We start from the raw sequence: 25,906 nt of genomic DNA on the forward strand, positions 1-25,906 counted from the left end.
ATGACCAGACTCAGGATAAAAAGGAAGTGCAAGGAGGCTGACTCGCCTTCCCCACCCCCATAAAAAGCAGAGAGGGGTCTGATGGGTGGCTGGGAATTCACATGGGGAGCAGATCGTTATTCAGAGGATCTGATTAACTCCCACACGCGATTAAATCCCTCTCTCGCACGGCAGCAGCCGCAGGTACAGAGAAACACCCGCACACCCGCCCTGTGTGTGACTCTGGTATATACACACCGCGGTAGCCCCGGGAAGAAAGCAAAGAAAAGCGCTTCTGGGACCCTCTCTCCCGGCTCTGTGCGGGACGAGCTCCTTCGTGGCCAAATACAATGCGGGCCGTCAAAGCCTTTGTTCCTGTAGGGAGCGAGGTCTGGAGCGAGCCAGCTGAGCGGACAGAGCTTTGCAAAGGGGTGAGGGCGACAGACCGAATCACTGGGCTCTGAATTCCACCCAGGGGCACCCCCGGCCCGCGGGTGTAACAGGCAAAGCCAGGCCCTGGTTACCTTTGCAGGCTGGCTTTTGGCGAGCAGCGCTGGGGGATATTCCCGGAGCGAAGCGAAGTTCTGCCGGGCTGCGGGGAAGGGGCGGCTCTGCCTACCCGGCTTGAGAGGCAGATCCGAGACGGGACCCTTGGTCGGTCCATCAGCCCAGAAACGGCCTTGGACCTGGAGCCATAGCTCCAATTAGGAAATCACTGGATTGAAACCACCGGCTTCACCTGGGGGAGGCTGACGAGTATTTTTGTAGGAAAAGTCTTGATGGGGAGAAAGATTTCCCCTTCCGCTTTGAACCGGGGAGAGGGACCAGGATACTCAGCATTTTCCACTGAAGGCAAGGGTCTAACGCCGCCTAATTTAGATGGCCAAATAATCAATAACAAATGTTTCCAGCGCACTCATTTAAGGGGGTTGTAAAGGGGGAAAGTTTGCACCATATAAGAACAAAGCCACACACAAAAAGAGGGGGGGGGATCCCGAACTGTAAAGCTAACCTGTTTCTTATGGCCCAGGTATCAAAGGCAGCGATTCAGGGCCGGCAAGCTGTGTTTTTAACCCCACTAATGGCATTTGCGATATGGAAAATCAGGTCGGACCAGATCCGATGTAGAGGAAGATTTAGTCCCGAGACTTACTGGCTTTTAAACTCGGATGGTAACAAATCGCTCTAGAAAACAGCAGGCGTTTAAATGGCTCCCGAATTCGCTGGAGACGACTCGGGAGCTGTGATTGAAATAAGTCAAATAAAATTTGTCATCTTTAAAATGTAAAAAGACATTAATGGTCTGTTAGGTCGGATGATTAATATAAGCGCCTGAAAACAACCCTAAAACATTTCCACCCTCAGCGAGAAGATTAATCATTGGAAAAGGTATTTAATCGTTAACATACCTCGCTGCCCAAACGCTTGAACAAAGCAGCGGGCTTGGCTGGCTTTGCAAACTAACGGTTTTTCCTCTCGCACAGGTCTGATTGCAAACACACACACACACACAAATGCAGCGCACAGATGTGTGTGTTTAGATACACGTCGACACACAGCTAGACACGGTATATGTATGTGCACACACAGAAATATACAGTGTGGCGGTTGACAGAGAATGGAATAACACCGCTGTGGTTATGATATCTGTATTATATGGAATAGCACCTCTGTTTGCAGCGTATTCGTTCGTAAAACTTTATAGGAAGTTTGGAAGGAGCAGAGCGCAATATACAGCAGACGCCAATTAATTACTAATTCCGGTTATATTTTGCCCTTTGATTTCACAGCCGTTTCTGGAAGCCGCGAAGGATTTCGTTGTTTTGGTCTCAATTAGAACGGTGTAAATCCGGAGCAAGCCCCTTGCCTCCAGCTGGGTCACTCCGGATTTACTCGGGGGTGTAAATGCAATCGGAATCTCGGAATAGGCATGTCTTGCTCTCCATTCCCTTTGCTCTCGGTGGATCCCCTGGGCAGGCCACTGGCTACCGCGGGGCAGTACCCCGGGCCGCCCCCTAACAACAAGATTTTCAGCCCACGAACCCAGGGTGCCCATGGCGGCAGCTCCTTAGCCACCCGGACCGGACCGCCCAGTTCCAACCCAGGCAAAGTTTCACGGCGTTGCCAATTGATGCCAATGGTGCCTTGGTGCAAGGAGCTCCACAGAGCATGGCATGCCGGGGGCTGCTTCGGGCTGACTAGTCCCAGGGCAGGGCGGATCCACCGCGCCCAGGGACCCGGGTGTGCTAGGCTGGGGCAGGGATGTGAGACCCGGGCTGGGCCTTGGTTTTCCCAGCCCATCTCGGGAAAGTGCAGAGCAAGGGGGGGTGGGATATTTCAGGGCCCGATCCTGTGCTCTGACCCAAGAACCCCAGTCCCATCCAGCCGCAGGATTTGGGCCCTCACCCCTCTCCAACAGGCGGCCGGGCTTTTTCCAGCCTCTGGGGCGCCACGCACCAGCGACCCTCGGGCTGCTGCAGCTCCCCTCTAGCTGAGATTCTCCAAAACACTGGGCAGCAGCAGCCCAAGCCAGTACACCGGGGCAGAGGCCATTAGCCGCCCAGAATCCGGATTTAGAGTGGCTGGCCAGGAGAATTCAAGCGGACAGAAATGCACCCAATCCGAAGGATCAGTAATACAAAATGTATGGTCCGATGTATGGTCACAATAACATCGGCGACCTTGCATAATGCACAGATCACACCCACACCCACACACACACACACCCGAGGAGGTGGCATGCAGGGGTGTGAGGGCAGCTCTATCCCCGCGGGGAATTACAGGGCAGGATCTGCCCATTCTGACTGCTTGTGGACTCTAGTTCATTGACCACCGTCGTTCCCGTGTGTCACTGTCCCGCGAGGGATCTGGGGACATTCCCCCTCGTGCGTTCACACCCGACCCGTGCGCACAGTCCCGCCCGGGAGTCTCGCATTCTTAAGCCGTGACGGTAACAGCGCCCAGATGTTCCGCATCATCACACGATTACCCCGCGCGCTGCCCCGCAGGACGGGCCGGGTGCCGGCTGCGCCCCGGGGATCTGCGGGCAGGGCCTTGGGGACATTCGAAGCCTGCCCAAATCCCACCCGCTCGGTGCGAGCCCAGGCGGACTAAACCCCGCAGGGAGCCAGGGCTCGGGAGACTCCCACCCCCGGCGGGCTCTCGCTGCCCAGCGCACACGGCGGTTCCTTGGCCTCCCCGATTCCGGCCTCTCTACCATCGTACCCAGGCTCGGCCCCCAAACCAGGGCCGGCCCGAGCTCCAGAGAGCCCAGAAGTTCTGTCCTGCCCCAAGAGAGGGGCTGTGGGGCCGGTTCGATGCCCCGTGCCCGCTGTCCCGCCCTGCGCGTTCAGGGGCCTGGGCTTTCGGGGAACCTACCGAGTCCAGCACGTCCCATTTCGGCAGGCGGCGAATCGCTCCTCCAGGAGCGGGACCCGGACACGCATCTCGGGGTGTGGGGGGGACGGGACTCTCCCTTGTCCCGCTCCGCTGCCGGGAAACACGGTCACGCCAACCTGCCGGGCCCCGCCGCCTGGATTCACCCCCATCGCTGCAGCGTCTCCGACCCGCGGGGTCCCCCCCGGCTGGGCCAGAGAGGGGGAGGAAACCCGCCCTTGCCCCTTGGCTGCTTTCAAACCTTTCCCTGCCGATCTCTCCAGTCCGTTCCCAGCCCTCCCCGAACCGCTGCGGGAGAACCAGACCCGAGCTGGGCTGCGTTACCCGCGGGTACGCGCGGGGATAGATTTCCCTCGGACTGAGCCCCCCAGGGGAAGCACAACCGGGCTTGGGAACGCGGACCCTCCTGTGGGGACGGGGGGGGGCTTTTAATCCCAATTAGCGCCCCCCTTTCCGAGCCTCGATTCAAAGCCACTTGCCACACAACTTTGTGTATTTTGTTTCGGCAATTTCCAGGGGCGCAGGGTCAGCTGCAAAGCTGGGGTGCCGGGGGGTGGGGTGGGGCGTAATTGTCTGACCCGATGGGGGGAAAGCTGCGGTCACTCCCGCAACCGAGGCTGGCAGAATTGATCCCCGGGCCCATGTGGGGCCAGGCTGAAGAGAAAGAACAAAAGGGACAGAATCAAACGGGGACCTGGCAAAGGCCAAGGCAGCTTCAGAGGCGGATCAGACTCCACTTCTCCGCGCTCCTAATTAAAAATCCGAGCCCGTCGGTTACCTGCTCAGAAAGGGGGGACTCTGAGATTTCGGTGAACACCGCAAAGCAGGAGGTCTGACTGCCAGTTCCAGAAGTCTGATGTTTCAACGCATCAGAAGCTCCGAGGAGAAAGCGCCTGGGCTTTCCCCGCGGGCTTCATTTCTCTGATCATTCAGAGCGTTCGCGTTTACACTTGAACATACACACACGAGTTCGACGCCGCTTTACCCTGTGGCTCGCGGGGCGTTCTAAGCAACCCCCGTCGCTGTTCTTAGGCAAGGCAAACACTGGACAATGTGTGTCTTTAAAATAGAAACTCCGGAGCAGATCTGCGCATCCCCAGCCCGGTTCGTGCCACATCGCTAGGACTGACAGGGCTGGATACAAGCGCGCTCCTCCCGGGCGGTGTCCCTACGGCTTTCCGAGCACCCGGCCCACTGTGGACTAGAACTATGAAACCTTTCAGACACATCGCGCTCGGGTTCTAGTTCAGCGATTCCTTCCTCGCCAGAAAACAAGCCCCGGGAAGCGGGTCCCTCGGCGGGGCTGCCGGGGGAGCGCAGTGGCTCTGCCTGATTTCCACGAGGGCCTTTTTTCGCTCCGAGCCAGTGTTTGAAACCGAGCCCGGTTGACTGGCGGGAGCAAACAGAAAGGTGTGAGAAAAGTGCTGCGCAAATAAACTCAGCCTGGCCAAGCAAACAGCTCAGGGGCACTTCCCCCCCCCCCCCCCCCGCTCCTGCAAGGGACCCTCCCCTTTCCATTGGCTCTGGGGAAAGGTTGACATCAAAGCCCCCTTCCCTATATAAAGGCAGAGCTGGGAGGCTGCAGAAGGGTTAAAAAATCACACACAGCCCCCCCTCCCCACACACACACACACCCCTTTTCCCCGCCAGCGGAGCTGGGTGCCGAGGACAAACGTCCCAGCAGAGAATTTGCTAAGGAGCCGTCCCGGGGCCTGGCTTCCCCGGCCTGGAGGAGGATCTGAGCTGCGGAGAGTCGCCCCGGCTCCAGGGAGCGCAGGCAGGAAGCTGCCCCGCCCGGGCCAGGGGGTGTTGGAGCGAGGGATGGCTCAGGCTGCCTAGGGGTCGAGCTCTCCAGCCGGGCTCTTTCTCCGGGACCGCTCCGCGCCTCGGGCAGACCATGAACCTGGTGGGGAGTTACCAGCACCATCTGCTCCACGAGCCCTTCCTCTTCAGCCCGGCCTCCCGGTGCCACCCGGAGCGCTCCTACTTCCAGAGCTGGGTGCTCAACCCGGCCGAGGTGTCCCCCGACCTCTCCGGGCAGCCCTCCCCCTACCCCGGCGCCGAGTTCGGGGCGCCGGGGCCCGGCCACGGGCCCGGCCGGCTGGGCCGGCGGAAAGGCGTGGGCCCCAAGAAGGAGCGGCGCAGGACCGAGAGCATCAACAGCGCCTTCGCGGAGCTGCGGGAGTGCATCCCCAACGTGCCCGCCGACACCAAGCTCTCCAAGATCAAGACCCTGCGCCTGGCCACCAGCTACATCGCCTACCTGATGGAGGTGCTGGCCAAGGACAGCCAGGCCGGGGACACCGAGGGCTTCAAGGCCGAGCTCAAGAAGCCGGACAGCCGGGAGAGCAAGCGGAAAAGGGAGCCGGTAAGGCGGAGGCGGGAGCCGGGGTTGGCAGAGGGGGGAAGGGGAGCAGAGGAGGAGCCCTGCAAGCCCTTGCGCCAGGCTGCCCAGGTCAGTAACCCAGGGCCGCCCAGGGGCAAAGCAATTTCAGGCCCTCCACAAAAAGCAGCTGCAATACTCCAGAATATGATAGTCCGGTGGGGGCCCTGCAGGGCCGGGGCAAATTGCCCCCTGCATGGAAAGCTTCTGCGCCTCAGCTGCTCTCCTGCAGGGAGGGTTATTCGCATGGGCCCTTAGCTACCCTACAGGGGGCTGGTTCCACCCCTGCGCTCCTCAGGTTGGTTACAGGGCAAGGAGCTTTCCTGGCTGGGCCTGGTCCCTACCCCAGCCGGGAGAGCCCCGCGCTTTGCGAGCTCGCCAGGCAGAGGCAGCTCACGCGAAGGTCCAGGGAAGTGGTAGGTGATTTCCCTCGGATCTACGGAGGGCAGCAGATAAATGCCTCCCCCCCCCCCGCAGCCTTACCGCTGGTGATGCGCGCAACTCCGCAGCGCAGGTTGCAAGACTATTGCTCTGTTGCACGGGATAGTAGATGGCACCGCGGATGCTGCTAGGAGCGAGCTACGCGCACGCTGGGGTTTTATTCTGCGGACTGGAGCCCGGGTTTATCTCCACCGGAGCCCAGGGCAGGGGGCTCCGTATTGCGAGTTCCCCCTGCGCTGCGGGCTAAACGGTCCCTAGTTAATCCCGCATCGAGTGGAGTTGCTTCAACGGTTCGCATCTTTCCTAAGGCGGCGGGAAGCTTTTAAACATTGCGAATGGGAGATCTCCCCCCAGCCGCCAGGCCTTGCTCCAGTTCGGGCTATTTGGAAAAGTGGGGAGGCGCGTAGATGCGACGGGCGGCCCCACTCCCAGAGACAGACTCGGGCCCTTTCTTCGCTGCGATGTTTTTTACGAGTCTTTTTTTTCCTGGACGCTGCAAACAAAAATCCCGCCGGTGGTGGTGGGACTCCGACCCCCCCGGGGACACCCGAGCTGCGCCCAAGCCCATTTCCTACCTAGCGAGGGAGAGGGAGCCCCCGTGACAGCCCCACTGAGCGGGGCCGTGACACGGGCCAGAGGGAGCTCCCCGGTCAGGTTCTGAACCCAGGCCGAGAAACACGTCCACACAGCGAATCCCGGCCTCGGAGCCGGTACTCCGGTTACAAAACCGAGTTGGGGGAATTCCTAGAGAGAACCGCCGCATCCTGCCACGTTTACTTTAACCCGCAAATCAAGGGCTTGTTTGCTTACATTTCTCCGCAGGCGCGCTGCGCCCTATTCCCGATTTTGAAAGGAAAGCGCCGGCCCAGGCGACCCCGGTGCCGATCCGCCGCTCACCCAAACCCCGAGAACGTCTCTGGACTCGGGGCTGGGCCAATAATCGAATCCAAAGAAAATTCGCGGATCGATTAAAACACAAAGGCACCTCGATCCCCGCCGCTTCGGCGTGATTATTCCCAACGTGCCTAGCGGGTGGGAAAGGGCCGCATTTTCGGGGGAAACACCCGAAATAGCCTCGCTTTTGAAACGGATCTTGTACTTTACCGTGGCTGCGGAAATAAACAAAACCCGTTTTCGGTATTCGATATTTCTCAAGCGCGACTCCTTGTTTCCAAGCGTTAATTCCTCCCATTCGAAGGAACAGAACCGCCTTGGCACTTACAGCTAATTAACACTGTGTAATTTACTACAGTCCCGTTGTATTTACCAACAGGAGCGTGGATTTACAATAACGCCGCGTTCACTATTTAGAAAAGCAGGGAAATAAAGGCAGATTTATGGCTCTGCCCCGATATCTAACGTTTATAAACAGGAACACAATATACGAGCTTATTTTCAGCACTCGACTGCAATATACAAACAGCGGTAGACAGCAGAGCGCAGCCCGTGCGATTTGTTTTTCTTATTAAAATCCTTGCTCGTAAATATTTGGTCTCTGCGCCCCTCCCCCCGTTCATCTTTTAAATTTATATTTATGTTTGTGAAGCACTTACCCGTGTTTCCTTTTGTGTTTCCCCCCTTCCCCTCCGGCTTTGTGTTTTTCTGCAGCAGCCTGAAGTCTACGCTCACCCCCTCGGCCATGGAGAGAAAAAGCTGAAAGGAAGGACTGGTTGGCCTCAGCAGGTCTGGGCTCTGGAGTTAAATCAGTGAGAAGGGAGACACACATCAAAGACTGAACTCATTTTTAAAACAGATTCAGAAGTCCCCCCCCCCAGGAGCGCGCTGGGAGCATAACCCAATCGCTCTTATCATGTGCAATGTTGAAGAAGGAAAAAGGGTTGGAGACGGGGAGAAATCCAGGAGGGGGGGATATGAAGAACTGGGCAGGAGGAAAAGAACTCGTGAAAAACAGGGCGACTCTAGTGTAAACGAAACAGCTCTGCTTGTCCTAAATGCTCCGGAATTGGAATCGCTTCCCTACCTTATTTTTCCAGTGGCCTTAATGTTCTCCTCGCTGAAGGCATCCCCTGGGCTCTGTCTCCTTTCGCCATAAACATGAAACGGACGCAATATGGATTCTCAGCAGAAACACACATAAATCCGGTAGGCAGGATCCTGTTCTGCCTGGGCAATCCGGGGCGGATTCTGATCCCGGTGGACACGCAGAGGCCCTAATATCGGGAGGTAGCCCTGTGAGGTGAGTGAATGCAGGATCGGGACCTATTGCACAGAGAGCCGCTTGCATCGAATGAGCCCTGAACTCATATTTTTTTTGTAACCTTTCAGTTCATTTATTTTGTACCCAGTGTTTGGTTGGCTCCTGCCCTTCCGCCCAGCAGTCTGAGGGAAACACCTTGTTCTTGTGTTTGTAAATACAACCCCCACGTTGTTGACATGTGTTGATGTATTTAAACTACCTAACGCGTTTGGGAAGTTTCCTGTGCCGGGTTTTCTACCTCAAATTTGTATGACCACTTGCCGAGAAAACAGGTTCGCCAAGCCAACTATTTATGTGGATTTAAAAAAAAAAAAAATAAAAGTTTTATGAAAACGGACTTTCCCCTTTTCGGCCAGAGCTCGGTGCCTCCAGGGCTGGCCCAGCAGCCCGCAGTCAGATGCTTTGCTGCGCGTGAAATTGACAAGGACAGAGGCGTTCTCAGAACCGCTAAAACCGGGTGTTTCTTTGAAAAACGGATTTATATAAAATACTAAAAGCAGAAGGAAAATTAGCATCGATCAATTGACCCCTTCCGTATTGTAATATAGATATGATAGTGCACTAGGAGTGTGTATCTAACAGATCAGATGTAGAAAAAGCTCCATGTAGATGCTGCTGGTTATGTTAGAGCTCTGGATAATACTGTGGGCTCTAGATAGAATTAAATCGACATATCTATATTATTATATGCACAGCTAGCATAAAACATATACAAGGATGTTACTAGCAGGGGCACTGGAACAATTTATATAGTGGGGGTGCTGAGAGCCATTGAACCAAACTCTAAACCCTGGATATGATGGAAACCACTTCAAGCTACAGGGTGCTGCTACACCCCCAGCACCCCTGGTTCCAGCACCTCTGCCTACTATTCTCTTTATATTGCAGGGGTGCCTGGAAGCATCACTTAGTTTGTGGCTTCGGTGTACTAAGCCCTGTACTGATATCTTTCCTGTATCCAAATAGATACCAACAGAGAGGAGAGCTATAGCTGGACAGATCGAGATACAGTGTATTAGATAGTGGATGTCCCTCCCACACACCTATAGTATATATTCATTTAGAAATATATCGTTACTATAGAGACTGACAGCAGATTCATAGATTTAAGGCCAGAAGTGTCCATTATGGCCGGCTAGTCTGGCCTCCAGCATAACAGAGGTCTAAGCTTTGCACCCAAAGATATATATGTGTATTTTTATTACATTTATGTGTGTATTTTTATTATATAGGTATCTAAATATTCACACAAAATACAGCCATTATATTACCAATATATCTAGATCTAGAACTAATATTTATTCTATGGTCACATATTATATTGATTTGAATATACATATAAACTCCTATAGACAGCACACATATTGTGCAGCGTATAGCTGTGTGGGTATGTACAGCACCTCTCTGTGTATGTACAGTCATATGCACACACAGATAATTACTGGGGGGAACAAGGGACTTTTCAGAGTCTGAAGAGTTAATCCCCTGTGTTTTATAGGGGTGGAAACTCCATTAGTGTTAATGTGGCAAGTCAAAGGAAACCTTTTTGCTGATTTCAAACGAAACATGGACAAACCCAAATCACTGGCCCCTCCGACTTGTGCAGGGGGATAAATAACCTTCTTTCAGCCAAGCCAAGAGAAGCGAGATCAAAAAGCCGGGCACATTTTAATGAGGAAAAACACCTCTGTAATAACGACTGCGCTGGGACCAGAGAGCGCCGGCAGTGTGTGACCCGAAGGGCCGGGCGGCCGGCTGCAAAGGCTGCTGGGACTCTCCACAAAGCCTCTGCTAACGACAAGCTCTGAGAAACACCACGATCAGACGGCTCCTGGCGCCCACTCCGCTGCCTAGACCCGGCAGCATGGGGATGCAGTCCTACATGTCCCTTCCCCCAGGCAACTGGCCTTTCCCCTTGAATCCAGGCCCTGTGCAGTCCACACACAACACCCAGATTACTGTGTATCCCTCTCTCATGACACCAGCTTGACCCTACATAACCTCATTGATTCCCATGCAGTTATTCCCGATTTACACCACTGTCAGTAAGAGATGAATCGGGCCATGACCTAGTTTGAGACTATCAAAGCATCAAAAAGCTCGAGCCCTTTGCCTAGGCGTTTTACCCTTTAGTTATTTGCTTATTTCGTGGGCTGCCAACCCAAGGGCCTCTGCCCTTTGTGGGAGCTAGCCAAGCCCCTTCCATGCCCCCCAACAGTGCATATGGGGAATGGGGAACACGACAGAGAAAGATGCTGAGCTCCTCCTTGGAAGGAAAGAGCTGCCTGGCTGCCTTTGTTCATCTCTCTAGAGATCCTGCATCCCTACGCAGAGAGGATGCCTCACACTCAGTGGTGAGAAACCCCGGGGAGCCAGTGTGAGGGCTGCCTTGATTTCGCCTCCTCGTGCATGAGGGACCCACATGCCACTTCTCTGCAGAATCTGTGCAACCTGCCCCATCCTGCCACACTCACCCAGGCAAAACTCCTGGTGAAGCCCATGGGAGTTTGGCCTGGGGAAGGACTGAAGGATTAGACCCTACAGTGATGGGGTTTCCTGAGCACGCTTGGGTCCCGATTCAGCTAAGCACAGCTGCATGTGCTTTTAGGCCCATCCCCAACCAGCACAGCACTTAGGCACATGCTTACGTCCCACTGATAGACTTTAATGGAAGGGAGGTGTGTGCTTAAAGTCAGGCCCAGCCTTAAGTGCTGTGCTGAACTAGGGAGGAGCGTTAACCCCGCGTGTCCTGCCTCGCTCAGGTGAGAAGTCTTATGGGGGACGACAACACAGCAAAGAAACCCCCATGGCAGCAACACGCAGAGCCCAGGCCAGCTGGCTCAGGTGCCCGCTACAGGGCTAGAAAGAGCCATGGGCTGGAGCTGAGGTCTGAGACTGTCCCCGCCTCGCTGGCTCTCAGAGCCCAGGCTCCAGCCCCAGCCTGAACATCTGCATGGCTATTTTTACACTCCGAGACTCGCTGCCGCAGGGATTTTTGGCTCTGCAGATGTCCCGTTAGCTCACTGGCTTCCACTCAAAGCCTGCACGGCCCCACAGTACACACAGGAGGGAGATTCCTTGTGGGATTTGGAAAAGAAGGAAGTTACCTCTCTGCTTCCATGCAGCACAGACACAACACGCTATTCTGATCCAGGAATCTCTAGTGCTGGAGACTAGCTCTCCCGTTCCGTCACGTCCCTATCTACCCAGAGCGTAAAATACAAACCCTGGCCCAGGAAATTTTCACAAGCTTAAACCCTGCTTTAGTCACCGATGCTTAGCAAGAGCGTGACGCTGGATTCCCCCCTCTCCCTCGTTTCACGTGCCCACACGTTTGGTTATTGGAGGGTCGTTTTGGAGGCCTAGCCGCACACACAGGTTTGGGGCCCAATCCTGCATTCCCTGTGTACTCCAAAGTGCCATTCAAATCAATGCCAGCGTGGAGGGGCCTGTGGAAGACAGGGCCGCACCCTTGTTATTGGAAGGCTGCTTATGACCAGGAACGCCAGGCCAGGCGCACTTGTGCTCTTGAGAGCTGAGCTGAGAGCAGGGCGCTTTCGATTTAAAGCTACGCAGGGCTCTGGGGCGCCCACAGGCTATGCACAATGGGTCGAGAGCGTCCTTTGGGTTAGGCCAGCTCCCACGGACATATTTCAAATGCAGTGTCCATCAAACCCATGGGCTTGGACACTAAACTGCCTTATGGGGGATTATCCCCACAGCTGCAGAACAGCACCATTTACAATTCAATAATCAGGTCCATTTCCACTTCCTCCGGGGTGAGGGGGGTAAGTGGTTCGTAGATTTTAAGGCCAGGAGGAAGCATTGAATCTGACCTTCTGTGTAGCTCAGAGCAGAGATCCCTGCGTCAAACTCAGCAGCATGTGGCGGAACTAGAGCATAACAGGGAGCAGCCAGTTATCCCAGTACTGATCCTCCAGGCAGAGAGGAGGGGATCACATGGCAGAGAATAGGGTGCCGGGGGCGGGGGCACAGAGTGAGGGAGGGGCCAAGGGACATGGAGGTGGCAGGGGAAACAGGAGGGTATGAGATGCCGGGGGCTGGGGAAGGGCACAGAAAGGGGGGCAGGGAAGGACAGTGTCTTTTATCCATATGAAAAAGTTTAAACAAAATATTTTCAATATAACACTTGAAATGCCCAGTTTTCCACCAGGATAAAAGCCAAATCTCACCACCTCCTGTGTATAACACCCCCCCTGCCCATTTCCCCTCCAAACCTCACACCATTCACACCCACCCATCTGAGTACAACTACCCCCATCATACCTCAGCCCCAGGGAGAAGTACCTCCCGGTACCCCCTTTCCCCTCACCTGCTGGATGTAACCTGCAGATATAACTGCTCCTGCCTTACGCCACACCTCACCCACTTCACTCCTCCCAGTATAACTGTCCCCCAGACCCTCCACACCTCCTAGAGTTTTCAGGAGGGGAGCCCCACTTTGGTGGGCCAGGTAAGATCACAGAATATCAGGGCTGGAAGGGACCTCAGCAGGTCAACTAGCCCAACCCCCTGCTCAAAGCAGGACCAATCCCCAGACAGATTTTTACCCTGGATCCCTAAATGGCCCCTTCAAGGATTGAACTCACAACTCTGAGTTTAGCAGGGCAATGCACAAACCACTGAGCTATCCCGCCCCCACAACCAGCTGCCTGCCTGGGTTCCCTCCTGCAGACCTCGGACACCAGCCTGATTTAAAATGCTGGTGACTCAAGGGAAAAAACAGGGAAATTCCTAAACAAACACCTTCGTTAGAAAAGAGCTAAAATGCCCCCCCACCTCTCCAAAGAGTTTTAAAGTCTGCAAATGAACAGCTACGTGATCTAGCCAGTTTGCCTCTGCCATGTAATCCCTCGTGAACAAACAGCACCCATGAGGCCCCTCCAGCTGAGTAGGAAGTTGGCCGAGTTCATGAGTGGTGAAGCAAATCATCATGTGCAACCTCTCACCTAGGGATCATGTCCACAGGCAGTGGGCTGTATATTTACTAGGGTTGTCAAGCGATTAAAAAAAATCCATCGCGATTAATCGCACTGTTAAACAATAATATCAATTTTCATGATAAAGAGATTGCACTGCAGTACTTGTACGAGGAGAACTGAGAAATACTATTTCTTTTGTTCATCATTTTTACAGTGCAAATATTTGTAATGAAAAATATTATAAAGTTAGCAGTGTAGACTTTGTATTCTGTGTTGTCATTGAAATCGATATATTTGAAAATGTACAAAAACATTCAAAAATATTGAATACATTTCAGTTGGTATCTATTGTTTCACAGTGCGATTAAAACTGCAATTAATCACAATTCATTTTTTCAACTGCGATTAATTTTTTTGAGTTAATCGCGGGAGCTAACTGCAATTAATCGACAGCCCTAATATTTACATATAGCTTCTGAACCATACCACCGGCTGGCAAACGGCACACAGAGGTGTAAGGCAACCTTTTCTCTGAGGGGGGGTTAGCGCTAATCAATGAATAAAGTAACAACTGGTGACTGTTGCTTTACTGAGCTTTGTGCTATAACTACATTTGTCCACTTTTCACAGAGCGAGATCAAGGAGCTTGTTCCACGCTCACTGTTTCCTTTGTTATGTAATCCCTATATTATTATTATTTTCATTATTTTCCCACCCCCCAGTGTCTACATCCATGATATAAGAAGTCAGAGCAAGGCCAGCCTAACGCTGAGGAAACATGAGAGCCAAGGGGGAGACCTGACTAGTTCTCTAGCTCATCCTGGGCGAGCTGACTCTGCCTTAGTATTATTTATTACTCAGATTACCGTAGTGCCATGGGGCCTTCGTTATAGACCAGAGCCGCAGCATGCTAGGTGCTGTACAAACGGCCTTGTGTTACTCTCTCTCCTGCGGAATGGATTGACTGGCCTCCAGCAGGGACCTGTCCAGCCCTCTTCAGCCACAGGGAGAGTCACCGTGACGTGCTACCTTTGAATGTGGGCAGATGAGGAATATAGAGGGATCCTCAGGGATGCCCTCACCCCCCAAAGAGCATCTTGTCCATTTAACCATGTGTATCACATGACTGCTGGCTCATTACTGTCCTATGCACAGCAAATGCCACTAGAGGTGCATGTAAGGGAGACAAGTAGCAGATGCACATTTCATGCATCACCCAGCGACTCATCTCTACATTCATGGGGCTTGGCTCTTCTATGAATTGCGTCTTCTTTTTCCTTTGCATTCTTCCCCTCTCCTTCTGAAAGCTGCTTGTTGTTGTTCTAGGTATTTATGGACCTGTTTATCTGATCTCAAGGGAGCCTATTCTTATCTCAGAAGCAGCAAGGGAAGGGTTAAAGCAGACAGCCCCTAGACAGCATGGAGCCAAATAAAATACCAATCTGACATTAAAAAAAATACACCCAGGAGTGAAAAAGGTAAATGAAGGCAAAACCTGAAATTAACAGGGAATGTTTTGCATTTCTGAGTGAACTAATTCCACGGCTCCCTCCGAGGGCTGGGCCTGGACAGGGGACACAAGCTAACTTGTTTCACTCTCCCCTGGTCTCCTTTAGACACGACAGAACCTACCTTGTCACTGGAGACAAGGAAAAAACCCAAATCGATACAGTAATGTAAGCGGCAGCCCTGGGGCTGAGGATAGGTCAGCCTGCGACCAGACCACATGGATGTGCAAGTGAGGAGATCCCATGAACACGAACAGCAGCCGCCTGCATCCAGGGGACAAGAGCCTGTTAAAGTGAATGAGAAGGATGGACGGACACACACACGTCTGTAGAGTTCCACACCAGCTGTGAAAGCCCCCCCCCAGGTGTCCCTACGTTATCATGACAGTAGTAAGTATTATTTTACACAGCACCTAGCGGCTCCAGCTAAGAGCAGGGCTCCACCGTGTTTGGCACTGATCAAACACAGACAGTCCCTGCCCTGAAGAGTCTACAAAACCTGACAGAAAATGTGGGAGGGGAAAGTGAGGCACAGAGGGGGGGATGTGACTTGCTCAAGGTCCCTCAGCAGGCCAGTGGTAGAACTGGGGACTAAAACCCCAAGTCCTGTGACTCACAATCCAGTGCTCTACTCACCGGACCACACTGCCTCTCACAAATGGCATTAATTTCCACTGGCAGCTCAGGGATAGCGGCCAAGGATGGACAATGCCACAGAGAGCGAGTATCATCTCTGCCCCTGCTGGGGTTAGAGTGTATTAATTCAACCCACGCCCTGCTACCTAGTCTGTGGCTAGACACATCCGACTCCAGAACTGCCAGGCCAGCACAAAAGACCGTAGGTTCTTAGGGGCAGCCTCTCTCGTTGTTCTCTGTTCAGCCAGCTCCTAGCACAAGGAAGTCCTGCTCCAATACTGGAGCTCGGAGGTGTTACTGCAATAGAAACAAATCCAGAATAAATCAATAACATCCGTAACACCTGGCCCTCTGGCGCCGGAGAGGGACTGGATCTGCACAGCGGGGGCCCAGGCGGCACTGTCCCAGCCTGGGGAGGTCTCAGGGCCAGGCTACCTGGGTGTAGGGACTCTCAGACTCACCCCTCTTTGGGAAAATCGATCCAGTGACTAGAGGCAAAGGCAAATTTAGCCACAGCATCGTCTCCCCAGGCTTGAGCCAAGGGGGGAACGGGGAGGTGGGTCCCTGGCCAGATGGGTTTGGGGTTCCTGGCACTGCCAGCCCGCCCTCCCCTCCTCCCTTCCCTAATACCCCTTGTTTACCTTCTCTTAAGGAAGTGCCTGACAGTTCTTGTCATTTAAGGTGGCCCCAGCCCTGTGGATCGCTCCTTTGGGGAGGGTAATTGGGCCACAATTTGTTTTCGATGTCAAGATGGCGTCAAAGATAAGACAAAAATCTCTAGGTTTGGGGGCTAAAGAGACAGGAGAAATCCTGACCCGGGGCCGACCTCAGAGTAATGGCCACAAACCCCAGCGAGTAACACAGCAGGTGAAAGATTTACTGCCAGGGGAGACTTTTGATCCCATGCCCGAACTCAGAGCCCCTCAGTCCAGCTGCTAGCTCCCAAATCAAACTAGTCTCCTATGCACCATCTCCAGAGGTAACCCTGCCTCTCATCTCCTTCCCCTCCTAAGACCTGCACCCCCGCCCCCCGACCAGTGTGCCCTCCCTGTGCATCCCAGTCAGACCCCTGCATAGCCAGGGCTTTTACCGGTGCCTTGCAGAACTTCCTCCTCCACCCCTGCAAACTGCCCTGGGCTGGTACACCGGCAGGGTTGGGGGTTAGGAGACCTGGAAGAGAAAAGTTATCCAGGTCAATCCTTTGGACTGTCCTTCAGGCCATGAGGACTTTATGCTCGTTAAAGACACCACAGTGGCAAGTCACCTGGTATTTGACATTTTTCTTAAAGCCCCAGCTCCAGGAGTCACGTGAGAACATCAGGTTCCATTAAGAAAAGGGCAAGCTTCCTGCTCCTGCGGCTGGGGAGAAAGCTGGAAAATAAGAGCTCATAAGACTCAGAAAGCAGGAGGCAAAGGCCCAGCATTTATTTTTAAAAATCTCCTGTTTTTTCTATGCTTGAGGTTGGCTGTGTGCATCTTCGGCCACACCCAGTTAGGGCTTTCAGTACAGATGTGAATTCATATTACTCAGGGAATCATCTGCAGGACCGAGGAAAGAAAAGAGCACTCGGATCAGTGGGCCATTTGGAATCCCAGGGGCAGGGTATGTGCGTGTGTGTGTCACTCTCATTCCTGGATTCCAAAGACCATTTGCGAAGTGATCAGACAAACTCATCTTTAGCTCCACGGCAGTTCGAAAGGAAGCCCCTCTTCCCATGCAGAGCCCTAGGCTGTCCGGGCTTTGTTGTGCAGAGGTCTCATTTGCAAGCTGCACAATCAATGTTTCGTGTTCATCTTTAATCAAAGCTCCCTGCCTTGGCAGCTGGGAACGGCCCCCATAGAACTTTATAGCAATGACTGGTCCACAGAAGGCAGCTGCCGAGGAGCAAGGTGGTTAGAGTCCCAGTATTGCAAAAGGAAACAAGCATTCCACGCGTGGTGTGCAGACATCGCTCAGCACTTAAGGTGTTTGCATGAGCTCTGCTTTATCTTGTGTCAGGTTCCAACCTGATGTGCCCCACCCGGACTCTCTGGCTGGGGTGCTCTGCCCTTGAAGGCACAGTCCCCAATACCACAAGTGAGTAAGCTGCCTCAGAGCAAGAGGCGGCCTCTCAGTAGCCAATGAGAGATGATGAATGGGGTGGGGCTAGGCCGTGAAGCCTCCTGAAAGCTTATGGTTGATGTGATAAAGGGGAGCCACTGGAAGGATTGAAAGGGAAGGACGACAGGGTCAAAAAGATGGGCTAGAATTCATCCTCATTTTACAGGTGGGGAAACCAAGACACAAACAAGGCAAGGGACTTGCCCAAGATCACATAGGGAGTCAGTGGCAAAGCCAGGGATAGAGCCCAGGAGTCCTGGCTTCTATTGATGCATCTTTACCCACTAGCCCCCATTCTCTTTTCCGAGGTTGAAATTGGCAACCCTCTTCTACAGCCACGATCATGCTGAGCCACAGCCACCTTGTGCATGCTGGCATTACCAAACCCCTGCCATGTGGCGAGTACAGTCGTATGACCTTGGCATGGGCAATGCGGCTGGTTTCCAGTCTTGCATTACACATGTAGCTGCAGGGTTTTAATAACTATATAGATCATGCGGCAGTGGACGTGTGTTTACAACACAGAGTTGGGAAGAGAGATGCACTAACCAGCTGTGGAGAAACATGAATACTTCCAACTCACAGCGTGTCATGTGCGAGTATTTGCATACCAACATTGCTAGAAATCAACGTTTCTTTTCCTGCAATGAAGCCCCTCCATTGTTTTCTCGCACATCTCGGTACATTCCTCAGGTTAAGCTGTGGCCTGGACGTCAGAGCGGGCGCATTGTTTTCTATACATCAACCATGTTTAGGTTACAGGACAGGAGAAAGGGGACATGCATCTCGTGAGCTGGGAATACTCTGGATGCTATTCTGCTCAGTCACTTAAACAGCACTGATGGATGCTGCAGAGCTCAGGACGTACTGGTAGAGGTGCTGCAAAACCGTAGCTCCGGGCTGCCCTGGAGGCTGCATATGTCTGGACAGACCTGGAGCTTATTGTTTGTTCAGCACTAAACAGCAACAACGTGCTGGGTTCTGCTGCAGAAACTGGCGGGACAGGCCCCAAGAGGCCTGCAATTCCGACCGACAAGCAAGACAATCCAGGCCTAAAATGGACTGGAAGCTGGGAACGAAGCATGGAGTGAGGTTATTATTTATTCTAGTTGCAAGTGTGATGGTATATTTACTGAAGTGGGTTAACACCGGGACCTGCAAAGTGAAAACATGTGCTTATGCCCGTCTGATTCTTTGTGAGGGATACAGAGACCGGGAAGGTTATTTGGCTTAAAAGTTTCTTTTTTTGATTGCATTTTAACATTGGGAATTCAGTTCTTGGCCACCCTGAAAGACTCCATGGTGACCGGAGAGCTAGTGGAATTACAGCATCGCTGGGGGCTGAAAGCTGAGGACTGAGCGGTGAAAGGGAATTTGAGGCTGCAGCTATCCTGCCAAAACCATCCGGGACATTCAGTTTGCCAGTTGTTAGCAGCTGTACTGTTCTGAACAGGTTGATTTAACTGCTGGAGCCCCAGAGCTTTCACCAAAGCTGACAACCAGCAAAACTACAGCTGTGGTGGATTACAGGTCTCATTGTACCAGTGCAGATGTCAGGAGTCTTTTGACTGTATTTGTTGACACATTTTGCTCAAATGCCTAAAGAACATTGTGGAGAAAGGAGGTCTGAGTTAAGTGGCAGGCGTACTAGTCCCCCACTGCGACAGCAGCAAAACCATGAAGAACCAGACTGGAGATTTCTAAGGCTTAAACCAGACCTCTTTTTTTTCCTTTTAGGCTTTCTTTGTACACAGCATAAAGATGTCAAAAAGGGATCTTTAAAAAGTCCTTTGCTAGCCACCTCTAACAGCAAAAAGGTGTGTTAGGGTAGGACTGGAACGAAGCGGGGGGAGGGGGAGGAGCTGGTGGCACAGCAAGGGGTGGGAAGAACTCCCAGGTAGCCTGGAGAAAGGGGGGAAGATGAGCAGGAGACGTTTCCAGAAGGGATTTACAAGGAATGGATCCAGTTGTCCCACCACAATGAGGCCTCACCTCTGGGGGTTATCAATTTGCTGTGACCGGCAAGGGAGTTTAGCATCTTGCCCTTTTCCTCCATAGATCTCAAAGCATGTGACAGTCTCCATGTTACAAATGGGAAAACAAGCACAGAGAGAAGGGACATGCCCAGGGGCACCCAGCTGGTCAATGGCAGAGGCAGGGCTAGAATGCAGGTCTCCAAAATGCCAGTCCAGTGCCCTCTGCATCTGAGGGCGTTTAACCCTAGTAGCACTAATAGAAATGCCAGTTTGAAATGTCATTAGGCAGGTAGGTTATTTAGCTGCATGAGCATACCCAGCTGCTGGATCCTGGGGCTACTGGTCCTCCAGCACAAACCAACAGCAACCAGGAAAGATCTGAGCAGAGCCTACTGGAGTTTCCACTTGGGCTAGCAGCCTCTGCAGAGCTAGCGGCCCTGCTCCCGTAATGGCAAAGCAGAGCTGGGAGGTTACTTCTTGGGGGGCCAGTTTCTCCCCCAGCCCCCATGCAGAGGGTGGCTGGGATGCATGAAGGCTCGGGGCTGGCTCCCCAGCATTCTCCTGCCTCCCTCCTCTCCAGCGCACTATGGGTGCAAGGAGGGCTGGGCCCTTGCAGTTCCTGACAGCAGTGATGGGTACTTCGGAAAGCAGCCCCAAGCAGAGGTTGCGGTTGCTCAGGGCTCACCGCCAGGGTGATGGGCTGCTGGCTTCCTTCCTTCTGGACAGGCAAGTCAGTTGGCAAAACTCAGACTCAAAAAGGAATTTACACCCAAGCTGCTGCAAGAGCTTTGGACACAACCCATCTCTTCCCCCCGCCCTCATGCCCCCCACTAGTTAGGGGCTGGCTGGGCCGGGGGCAAGACAAAGAGGATACCCAGATGACTTTCATAAGCACTGCCCCTTTGAATCCTCTCGGGGGTTTGTTACTCCCTGCTGCCCTGTTCAGGTCCTCAGTGCTGCCCCAGTCGCCAGGGTACCTGAGCCCCCGATGGCTTACAGGACGCTCTCGGATCATTTGGATCAAGCCAGACATAGCACATCAAGGGGTAATGGGTGTAGCCTCAGCCCAGGGCAAGAGAAAGAGCTAACCCAGCTCTGACAGTCCCAACCCTCTGGCATAGGATTTGGTGCCCTTTGGTAGAACCAGCTTGCACTGCTCCAGCCCTCGAGCTCACAGACAGTGAAGTTTCACACTCCAGCGGGCTTGGAGGGCACCTCCTGCATTTGCCTTACGTCTCTCCTCTTTAGACAGGTCCCTTCTTCACAGCGTGGTCAATCTACCCCTATGGCCTATGCTCGGAGTTTTGTTTCCACCTTGACCCTCTCTATCTATGCTGCTGAACTGACCACATAAAGCCTCCAGGGACATATGCAGGAGGCACGCCCTGGAAAACAGTTTTCAAACAAAGCTATTCTAGGGGTTCCTGTTACTTCAGGAAGAAGCCAGTCCTACCTGCTGGGATAATAGAGATATGGTATCCGCTTCAGCTCTTGGACAAGTGAGATTAAGTGCTGGCAAGGCTGGTTAGTCATCACTTATTACATGCGTTGGATAGAAAAATAAAATAAAATAAAACAAAACAGCTGAGGCTGTTACTAAATACCCAGCTTGTTTGATAATGGACGGAGTCTATAAAACACAAAACCATTAAATCCCCATTTACATTTTTTCCCACTCTGCTGATCTGCCCTTTATAATGGAGAGGCAGAGAGAATCAAAGCCTGGTTTATATCAAACTTTGTGGAAAGGGTGGAGGAAAGACTCCAGCACGGTGCAGAGTATTGTACATGTTCAATTTCATTCTCAACCCAGCAGTATAAAAAACAAACCCCTCTTTATGATATCCACATCCCCTAATACAGCATAATCCCACTTCCTGTATCTGACAAGTACAACCAGCTCAGAGCGAGGAGCCATCTTTGTGACAGGAATATGGCGCGGGTCCCAAGAACAGCTGTGGATAGTATTCTCTCTCCAATCAGCAAATGACCTCATCAGCAGTGGAGCTGCAGCTGACTGAGCATTGCCTGCTTAAATCTAGTCATCTGTATTATTTAGGGTTCAGAGTAGCAGCCGTGTTAGTCTGTATTCACAAAAAGAACAGGAGTACTTGTGGCACCTTAGAGTCCAACAAATTTATTGGAGCATAAGCTTTCGTGGGCTACAGCCCACTTCATCGGATGCATGGAGTGGAAAATACAGTAGGAAAAGATACACACACACACACACACACACAACATGAAACAATGGGTGTATGGTAACCATGTATGGTACCAGCCATTGTTTCATGTTCTCTGTGTGTATCAATCTATCTTCCTACTGTATTTTCCACTGCATGCATCCGATGAAGTGGGCTGTAGCCCACGAAAGCTTATGCTCCAATAAATTTGTTGGACTCTAAGGTGCCACAAGTACTCCTGTTCTCTTTGTGTTATTTAGGTAACACTGCCGCCCTATGGTGACAGGGAGAATAAAATGGAACAGTGGTTCTAAGTTTCTATCTGATCTGATGCTCACGCAAGATTCCAAGCTCGCATGTGAAGAAAATGCGGTGACCCTCTCTAGGTTCTGAGCTCGCTCTTTTCCATGTTTTCTTTCAGGGAGTCAGGCTGAAGACACACTAATCTGCATGTCTCTTATTACTTGTATTCCCATCATGCCTATGAGCCCCAGTCACAGACCAGGGCCTCAGTGTGATAGGCTGGTTATACAGTGCCTGCATTATACCATGCGTTAGCATTTGTGCCATTCTTCCACTGGGAGCAGAGCTTCTGCAACTGCTGTGGCTGACGCCCCCAGTTTTGCAGGTTTTGGAATGTAGATACCACAGCTTAATTTTTAATTAAAAAGTAAGAAATCATATCCACCATGGCGATGCAATGTATCGTGCCCACAAGCCCTGGTGAAGAGGAAGGTGATGGATAATGTTATGCTATGCTCTGAACATTTAGACAGAAATCACAAACACTCAGTTCCATGCCTGCTTCTGTCACTGACTCACTGTGACTCTGGGCTTGCAAAACTGATAGACACATTGTAAATGTAACTGACCAGGGTACATCGCACTGATGCAGTGCATCTACGCTGGGGGCTGTACCAGTGTAATTAGGACAGTGCAAACCATCTCTGTGCCACACAAAACCACAGAATAACCAGAGTTTTTGAGACGTCACAGTCTCTTTCCTAACAAAAAAACAAGAATAATCACTACTTCACAGGAGCGTCAGGAGGCTTTGTTAAATAATATTTGTAAAGCACTTTGCATCTCCCACAGGCTCCGTGCTGGCTAAGCGATCATTAACAACTCTTCGTTGATGCTACAACTCTGGCCAGTGCTCCCTAGCTGTGAAAAACCCTAGGGCTGGAGGAAGTAAGAGTGAAATGGGAAGAAAGTTTGATGGGATGAATGGGAAAGCTCCGAACAGAGATACAGAACACTTCAGGGAGGGGAAAATGAACAGCTCTCCAGATCCAGCTAATTCTCCCTTAGAATCTGGGGGGCTGCACCCCACCATTTCTCTGGATCTGCACACTGTAAAGATTGACACTCACCTTTCATCTGGTGAACACTCCGTTTAAAAACAGACCCAAGCAGATGGTGCGTAGAAGGACCATTTAGAGTATTCTTCAAAATGAAGACAAGCATGGTGCTACAACAGGCACATAGGAGTCAGTCACAAAATAAGAATGAATCAAATGGAAAACAGTGGATTTTACTGGCTGGCTGGCTGGCTATCGCAGGGAAAATCCCCCATGATGGAAGGTACATTATCCTCTAAATAGAAGACTTACAAGGCTGTCCAAGTGAACATCTTATTTAACAAAAGTTTTCTTTACGTACCATTGGGAACATTTCTTGGCTTATACCCACTACGCTACAAGAGGCCTTATGTCAGAGGAACTACTCCTCCAGCTAAGGAGTTGGTGGGACTCCTGTATTTGACACAGGGGGACAGCATTTTTCCTCGCCCCTCTATTTCCCCTCTCATCTCCGCAATACTGAGTCCTGGGAACAAAAAGTCAGCACTGGGAATCAAAGTGAACCCAGGTGTCCTGTGTGGCAGTGAGAAGCACATCTTTCTAGATCATCCCAGGAACCAAATCTCCTAAGCCAGTCACTGGAAGTGAATCCCATTCAGAGAGGCAAACAGAGGGAATGTGGGGCTTATTGCTAGATAGATCATTTATTAAAAGTGAAACTCAGGCATTTATATCTTTGTCTCACAGTACAGAGTTAAAGTCTCATACATGGTGGGAGCAGAACATTTTCTACATCCCAGAGAAAATTATACAGTTTCACTATAAGTTACTAGAGTTACGCTGACAATACACAGCTATCTTACATCAGTAAAAATACAAGCTATCCAAAACATTTGGCATAAGATCAGCACAACATGTGGGAGGCTGTAATGAAAGGGGGAATGATTTTTTTTCCTCCCAGTAAGCCCGGTACAGGAGTAAAAGGATTTTTTTTAATGTTATCCGATACGTGTCCTCTTGGTGTTCTGGCTGTGGAATGGGACAAGACAGGATGGGTGAAGACAACAAATGAAAGGCAAAAACGCAAACCTCGCTCTTTTAAAAACAAACACTGGAAATCTGTTAAGTCAGAGACCCTAAGAACCTATTGCAACCTATTTTATACATCAGACCTGATTGTAAGTGAAATTCAGAATTTAAGGCAAGAGCCCTCCCATTCCACGAACACTATTTAGTTACTTTCAAACAAAGCTGCGGGTAATGTGGAAGTGAGAGCAGGGGTTTGCTGCAGAAGTGAATGGACTATCTGCTGCCGTTAGCGTCCCATTTACAACTAGAAAGCAGAAACTGCAAACTGAACTTTACCACCTCTCTTATGCTTGATAAGCCCTAACTGACATGAAGAAACAATAATGAAAATGAGCAAACAATAACATTCTATTGTCTCTCCATGATGGGTCCTTTAGTGAATCCACTGGGCAGCAAAATGGCTCCCACCTAAACGTTTAATGTTCTCTCATCTCAATAGTGTTTAAACTTTAAAGAGAAAACGATGCTAGGTCACTGCAGGAGTAAGAATGGTTTGCTGTTTGAAACAAACGATTTTGTTTAAGTCCCCCTTCCCTGACCACCTCCATTTACTTACCATGATTTCCCACCAGTATTTACATTAGAACCTACTGACAGAAGTAAAGTGCATGGCTCACCCTTTCTCCTCCCCACTACATTTGTGTTTGGCATAAAAGACTCATTGCAAAATGTAACACTGGTTCGGTGACTCTTCCTTCTCACACATTTTAAAAAAGCCCATTTAGCTGGGTTTTCATTTGGACCATGTCCTATTTGGAATTCTCTTTGCTATGCTACCTAGCCTGAAATGTTTGCTGGGGGTTACTTTGGCTCTAGATTTCATAGCTTGTTTGGATAAGAAGCCATCCTACTGACATGTCTGACTTTCAAATGCCAGACAGGTTTTTTTGGTTGAGCTACACGTCAAAAGAGCCTCCAACTTTCCTTAGAAGCACGCCTGCAGGTACCAGAGAATTAGGTAAAGTCAGGACAATCTTTATCCTCCACTTCTCTGAATCTTAGGATATGTATACACCACAGCAGTTAGAATGGCACAGTGATGGTGCTGCAGTTGTGTTGTCTGTAGCACTCTAGAGTAGATGCCGCCGACATTGACAGGAAGGGCTTTTACCATTGACGTAGGTAATTCACCTCTCAGAGAGACAGTAGCTAGATTGACGGAAATAATTCTTCTGGTGATCTAGCTGTGTCTACAGCAGAGTTAGGTCGACCTAATTATGTTGCACAGGGCATTACATTTTTCACAGTCCTGAGCGATATAGCTAGGTTGTCCTAAATTTTTAATCTGGCTTTAATATCCAAAGTTTCTAGCAAAAGAAACATTAAATATTACTGCAACAGTTTGCTCAAGATATGCAGTATTCAAGATACAGAGACAAAACTAGGCCTTGAAAGATGAACACAGAACGGCTAAGGACAAAGTGCCCCCTAAGTTCTTGCCCGCTTTATCAGCTGCACTTTCCAGTCATCACAATGCCACGGCCCCCCATTTAATCCTATCACAGCACACTTCAAATTCTCCTGCTTTTTCGTTCACTGAGCCCAAGGCATGAAAAAGGTCAGTGATTTTTTTCTTCCCCTACAAATACTAGTGACCAGCATAGGACCACTACACAGGATGAAATTAACCCACTGAAGAAACCTGCAGGAGGGACTCTGAGTTCCATCCTAAGGGCATTAGGGTTTGGATCAGACCCTAAGAAGTTGACAGGAGTCTTTCATTGGATTAGGTTCTTATGTGGACAGGAGGGTTTC

The 25,906-nt window shown here is 51.4% G+C and overlaps 1 protein-coding gene across 1 annotated transcript; it reads left to right on the forward strand.

Moving 5' to 3' along the window:
• Positions 1-5,066: 5,066 nt before the first annotated feature.
• Positions 5,067-8,695, forward strand: HAND1 (heart and neural crest derivatives expressed 1). Its single transcript, XM_039485770.1, has 2 exons — positions 5,067-5,743; positions 7,808-8,695. Exons 1-2 carry the CDS (start codon positions 5,273-5,275, stop codon positions 7,907-7,909), a joined length of 573 nt encoding a protein of 190 aa, XP_039341704.1. The 5' UTR covers positions 5,067-5,272; the 3' UTR covers positions 7,910-8,695.
• The last annotated feature ends 17,211 nt before the right edge of the window (positions 8,696-25,906 follow it).

The sequence above is a fragment of the Mauremys reevesii genome, linkage group 8 (genome assembly GCF_016161935.1).
Source record: "Mauremys reevesii isolate NIE-2019 linkage group 8, ASM1616193v1, whole genome shotgun sequence".
Taxonomy (NCBI): Eukaryota; Metazoa; Chordata; order Testudines; family Geoemydidae; genus Mauremys; species Mauremys reevesii.

Bases quoted from the DNA above. Each gene is read 5' to 3' on its own strand.
- HAND1 (XM_039485770.1), top strand. From the start codon at position 5,273: ATGAACCTGGTGGGGAGTTACCAGCACCATCTGCTCCACGAGCCCTTC. The intron at 5,744-7,807 runs GTAAGGCGGAGG...GTTTTTCTGCAG, and splicing joins GCAAGCGGAAAAGGGAGCCG to CAGCCTGAAGTCTACGCTCA.